Below are 6,063 nucleotides of genomic sequence, written 5' to 3'. Positions count from 1 at the left end.
ACTCTATGATGCCCACTGTAGTTCTCCTACGTGTTGACCATTTCTCCTACATTTTCATTTTTAAATCTCCAGTGTGTAGTATTTACAGTGATCTAGAGTCCCCGCCTCTAGACGCCATCTAATCCTCCTGAATCAGACCGCGCGGGGCTCTAAATGGCTCATCTGTCCAGTTGGACATCAAATCGACGTGTCTCTGAAGTCTCTTCAGTCAAACTACAGAACAGAAGAAACTCTAACTGACTGACTTCACAGACTTCAGCCCTGCGGACACTTCCTGCTGATAATCAGTCGTCTCTGTGAGGTCAGCTGACTGGTCTCTTCGTACAGTGAAGACTCAGAAACAGGAAGCTGTGCTGTCTGCTTCCTGTCAGCAGGTGGCGTTGTAGCCTCAGTCTGACTGACAGCTTCCTCCTCCCCCTCCTCCTCCTCCTCTGCTGCTCACTGTGAGGACAGACTGACTGAATTCAGTTCATCTGACAGAAAGAGGAAGGAGAGAAGGAGGAAGAGAGACAGACGGAGAGAAAAGAGAAGAGTGAAAGACTTGAACAAACAGACGGACAGAGGGACGGAGGGTGAGACAGATGCGGAGACGCTGAGTGTGAGCTGTCCAACATGAGAGCTGACGACTAAAGTGTCTCTCTGCTGATTTGAAGCTGTCTGTCCACCTGCAGACATGTCCTCGTCCCGCACCGACAGCAAGACAGGTGAGCGAGTGCTAACTGTTAGCCACCACAGGCTAAAAACTTTAACTTCCTGTGAGTTTGACTAGAGAGACTTTTATTTTGGTATTTTATGATAATGATGATGATGATGATGATGATGATGAAGATGCTCTTCTTCCTCTGCAGCCTCCCAGTTTGTGTCTCTCACCATGAGGCTGAAGGATAAGCTCCACCCACCGAGGATCAAACGCTCTGAACGAATCAAAAACACCCCGCAGAGGGTCAAACCACCCGACCTCAACCTGCAACACACACAGCATCAGGTACACACACACACTCACACACACTCACACACACACTCACACACACATCAGGTAAGTCAAGTCAGTTTTATTTTCAAATTTTTCATCATCACATATCACAGTTCGCCTCAAAGGCCTTTACAGCAAACGACATCCCTCGGCCCTCAGACCCTCACAGAGAAAAAAACGTGTAACGAGAAAAAAATGGTAGAAACCTCAGGAGGAGCGACTGAGGAGGGATCCCTCTTCCAGGAAGGACAGACTTACAGTAGATGCCGTAAATAACAATTTAATTACAGTAATGATAAGAAGAGAAAGAGAGAGGGGGAGAGATGCACAGCAATAATGGTAACAATAGCATAATGTTTAATCGTGATTGACATAAAATTTATGAATATTATTTATGATAGCATGTGATGTTACGTGCAAATATCGTAGGTGTTTATAACAGTCCCATGTGTATATTAATAGAGGAGGCATGACACATAATAATGGCAGTAGAAGTTGGCGTTGAACAGGATCACAGAATCAGTGCAACCAAGACCCACGACAACGGCGCAGCCTCAGACAGGACCACAGCAACAGCACTACCAAGACCACGATCCAGGCGAGCCGAAGGTACAGCATCAGTGCAGCCACAGCACGAGCACGACCAAAGGCAGGATCACAGCATCAGCACAGCCATCACCACGATCCAGGCACAGCCAAGATCGCAGCCAAGATCTGGGAAAACTATGAAAAAAAGGAGCACGAATACTCCGGAGAAGAAGCCGAGTTAGTGTAATGCAGCAGAAAGACATGAGCATTTTCAGATGGAGGGAGCAAGAAAAGGAAAAAGGAGCTCGGTGTATTATAGAAAGTCCCCCGGCAGACTAAACCTATGTCAGCCTAACTAGGGGCTGATCCAAGGCAAGCCTGAGCCAGCCCTAACTATAAGCTTTATCAAAGAGGAGAGCCTTAAGTCTACCCTTACATACACATACACACACAAACACACACTGCAACATACACATCATCAGGTACACACACACACACACACACACAGACACACACAGACTTCCTGCTGTGGCTGAGCTCCTCTGGTTGTTTCATCTTGATCTGAACCTGCAGCTAAACACACTGATGAGAATAAGTGTATAAGTAATAAGTGTGTGTGTGTGTGTGTGTGTGTGTGTAGTCGGGGGGAGTGTTGGCGGAGCAGCATCGGGCTGTCCACAGCTCTCTGCAGTACTTCAAAGCTCTTGTGGACAGACTGGGCGTGGACAAACCAGAAGTGGACAGACTGGTCCTGGACCGCGGTGTGGCCGGTGCTCTGCTGGGCGGGGCGTCCGGCGGTGTCCTTGAGGCAGTCCAGACTCTGGTCCAGCTGGAGCCGCACCTGCATGAAAGGTAGGTGACCCCTGTTGACCTTTGACCCTGAATGCCAGCGGGGTGACCCGTCTTCTGAGCTGTCTGTCCTCTGTGCAGTCAGAGCGTGTCCTCCTGTCTCAACCGTCTCTACAAGTCTCTGGCCGAGCTGATCCACTGGGCCGACCAGGTAATGCTGCAAGGCAGCGCCCATGGCAACAGAGAGAGTGTTACCATGGTGATCAGGGCTGTGCTGGACGCCGTCAAGGTGAGGACAAGATGATGGACAGCAGTTTGTAAGGGACGTTGAGGGAACAAACAGTGTCTTGATGTTGTTGTTGTAATCACCTGTCTGTCTTCAGGACCTCGTTCGATTGGCTGCAGAGAGACAAGACGGCTCCACCCCCTTAACTCCTGTCCAATCACAGACTGTCGAGGGACAGATAGGCGGGTCTGAAGACCAGCAGACAAAAGTTACGACGTCTACTGTCCCTTGTCCAGGATTTCCGTCAGAGGAAGAAGACGAGATTGATTCAGCTCCACCAAAACCCCCAATGCCTTTCACAGAGACCGTCCCCCAGCTGTCTGTCCCCCAGCTGTCCCCTCCTCCTCAGGGCCTCAGGTGAGTGTGAACAAGTGTGAGACGTTAAATAGTTAATATTCAGCTGCTGTTTTTCTTTTTTACTTGAGCTTTAAGTCTGAACAGACACACTGCCTGCGTGAGCAGCGCGTGACGGCGACCTGCAGTATGTTTCACACTGATGGCGTTGCTGCTGCGGAGCTGCTGCTGCGGCGCTGCTGCTGCTGCGGCGCTGCTGCTGCGGAGCTGCCGGCTGCTGTGATTTTTACTGTCTATTTGTGCTGACAATCATGAGCATCACGCAGAAAGAAATCAGTGAGACTCCATTTCTCTGGAATCTCAGCTAGATGTCAAAGCTGATTGGCTGTCACCAAATAGCGTCACTCAAGTTGAAACACGTCTAACACGTCTGTCGCCCCGCTCGCAGAATTCACATCTTTGCATTGACTTTGTGTGTGTGTGTGTGTGTGTGTTGCTGTGTAATGTTAGGGCTGACTGCAGTTTGATGCTAAGCTAACAGTTTGTTGTAGCATTGACTGCAGTTTGATGCTAAGCTAACAGCAGGTTTTAGGGCTGACTGCAGTTTGATGCTACGCTAATGGTTTGTTGTAGCGTTGACTGCAGTTTGATGCTAAGCTAACGGTTTGTTGTAGCGTTGACTGCAGTTTGATGCTAAGCTAACGGTTTGTTGTAGCGTTGACTGCAGTTTGATGCTAAGCTAACGGCTGGTTTCTTCTGTTCTGATGTTTGTTTATGCTGAAGTGTCAGACAGAGTTTGGTTCTCTAAACTAAAGTACATCAGTTCATAAAGAGACATGCAGAGAACTCTGAAACAGCCTGCAGGGAACGTTCCCACAACAAAAACATTTCAGTCTAATGTTCAAAGAACGTTTTAAGGATGTTCCTCATTTCAGATGATGTTCCTGTGAAGTTAAATGCTGACTAAGACGTAACGTTTGAAGTGAAACACTCTGAGGATGTTTTGGTGATGTTGAGAGGCGACAGATCTGAAAATGTTCTTTAGAAAACGTTCCCACAATGTTACATGAGAACAAAGGAAGAACATTTTCAAATAAACATTCAGGACATGTTATTGAGGACTGAGATTATAGACCTTTTTTATGAAAATGTCGTGATATGATAACAATAAGAAAAAATTGTTGCGATGTCTATAGACAACGTTCCCTGAAACTTAAGAGGAACGTTCTGGGAACATAAAGAATACTTGAAGCAGAAAACGTTACTAAAACATTGCAATGGACCATTCTCAGAACGTTTTTACAACCAAACGTTGCTTCCTGGTTCGGCAGCAGGATGTCGAACCCAGAGGAGAACGTGTGTTTGCGTGTTGCTGCGCTGCTCTGTGATTGGTCGAGCTGCAGGTCAGCTGACGGTCCGACAGCTTAAAGCTGACTCGTTGATTGGCTGTTGAGCTGTCGGCGACTTAAAGTGTCAGCTTGTTGTCGAGGCCGTGAGGCGAGGAGCGCCAGACTGAGGAGCAGAAATAGAGCTGACGATCAAACAGGAAGTAGAAAGAGTGCAGACGCCACACGCCGCACCCCCCACCCGTATCTGCACTTCCTGTCTGCTCGCTCACTGAACGACAGCAGGAAGAAGAAGAAGAAGTGAGAGAGACGGTTCAGCATCTGTTGGCGCCATGTGACAACGTGTAGACTGTGACATCACTTCCTGCTGTTTGTTGATGAGCTGCTGTCACAAATCACAGAAGAAGAAGAAGACAAAGATGGAGGCAGAGAGCTGGTCAGACGGCAGGCGGAGCGAGCGGTGGCGGCGGCGGCGGCGGCGGCTGACTATCTGTTGATGATCCGAGTTTTTCTTTTATAGTTTTCTGTTTCGTGTTTGAGCCCGAAGCTTCAGTTCACACTGAGACTCAGAGGTCAGAGGTCACACACGGGTCAGTTCCCAAATATCACGTCTGCTGCTGCGGCGTTCGTTTACAAGCATCGAAACCTGTGAACCGTCAGCACTTTGATTTCTTTAAAAACGAGAAAAGATCATCAGCAGTTTGGTGAGACGTAAAACACATCATTTTAATTACCGTCGTTATACATTTGATTTAATTCATTTTTTTCAGGTCATTTTTTGACTATTTCAGTTTTTTTCCTTTTTAAGAATAAAATGAAAAAGTCCTGCACTGAAAAACGTACAATCAAACGTCTTCAGAGTCATGGAGACAGATGTCAATCAGCTGAAGATTTTTAACCCAAAAACACAAATCTGTAAAGAAACTAAAGAAGTCCAAAAATGCAGTACAGTGAATATGTACTGAAGAACTGCACTTCGTTAGTAAATGTACTCTGTTACATTTCGGCTCTGCAGACTTCTGAATCATTCTGAGGACACTCACCTGTCTGTCTGTCTCTGTCTCACCTGTCTCTCTCTGTCTGTTTCTCTCTGTCTCTCTCTCTCTCTCTCTCTTTCTCACCTGTCTCACCTGTCTCTCTGTCTCTCTCTCTCTCTCTGTCTCACTTGTCTCTGTCTCTCTGTCTCACCTGTCTCACCTGTCTCTCTGTCTCTCTCTCTCTCTGTCTCACTTGTCTCTGTCCCTCTCTCTCTCTCACTGTCTCACCTGTCTCTCTGTCTGTCCCCTCTCAGTCCTCCGGCCTTGCCACCTAAAAAGCGTCACTCGTCCTCAGGCCCCGCCCCCTGCAGGGTGGCCATCGTAGCACCAATGAGACGAGAGCCTGAAGTGGACACACAGGTACACACAGCTGACATCCCATAGTTACACACCGGTTGTCATGGTAACAGAGACTCATCACGAGAAAGTACTCAGTTTTAATTTGAATGTAAAAGTGTGTGCGTGTGTGTGTGCGTGTGTGTGTGTGTGTGTGTGTGTGTGTGTGTGTGCGTGCGTGCGTGCGTGCGTGCGCGTGCGTGCGTGCGTGCGTGCGTGTGTGCGTGCGTGCGTGTGTGCGTGTGTGCGTGTGTGTGTGTGTGTGTGTTTTACAGGAGGACGAGTGTTTGAAGTGTTTCTCGCCTTCATCTGCAGACTCTGCTGCTGAGATCACACACAGCGGTAACACACACACACGCACGCACGCACGCACACACACACACACACACAGGCACACACACACACGGATGCACACACACATACACACACACACACACACACACACGCACACACACACACGCACACACATGCACA

The 6,063-nt window shown here is 48.2% G+C and overlaps 1 protein-coding gene across 1 annotated transcript; it reads left to right on the top strand.

Annotated features, from left to right (window-relative positions):
* Positions 1–491: 491 nt before the first annotated feature.
* On the top strand, positions 492–5,946 carry LOC121966603 (rap guanine nucleotide exchange factor 1-like; the record flags this gene model as incomplete). The annotated part of the gene is made up of 7 exons (XM_042516682.1): positions 492–704; positions 849–985; positions 2,142–2,353; positions 2,432–2,579; positions 2,674–2,933; positions 5,508–5,613; positions 5,865–5,946. Coding segments are annotated over exons 1-7 (976 nt in total), but the record flags the coding sequence as incomplete, so codon positions are not given.
* Between the last annotated feature and the right edge of the window lie 117 nt (positions 5,947–6,063).

The sequence above is a fragment of the Plectropomus leopardus genome, unplaced genomic scaffold (genome assembly GCF_008729295.1).
Source record: "Plectropomus leopardus isolate mb unplaced genomic scaffold, YSFRI_Pleo_2.0 unplaced_scaffold2521, whole genome shotgun sequence".
Taxonomy (NCBI): domain Eukaryota; kingdom Metazoa; phylum Chordata; class Actinopteri; order Perciformes; family Serranidae; genus Plectropomus; species Plectropomus leopardus.
This window is presented reverse-complemented; position numbering and strand designations above follow the sequence as displayed.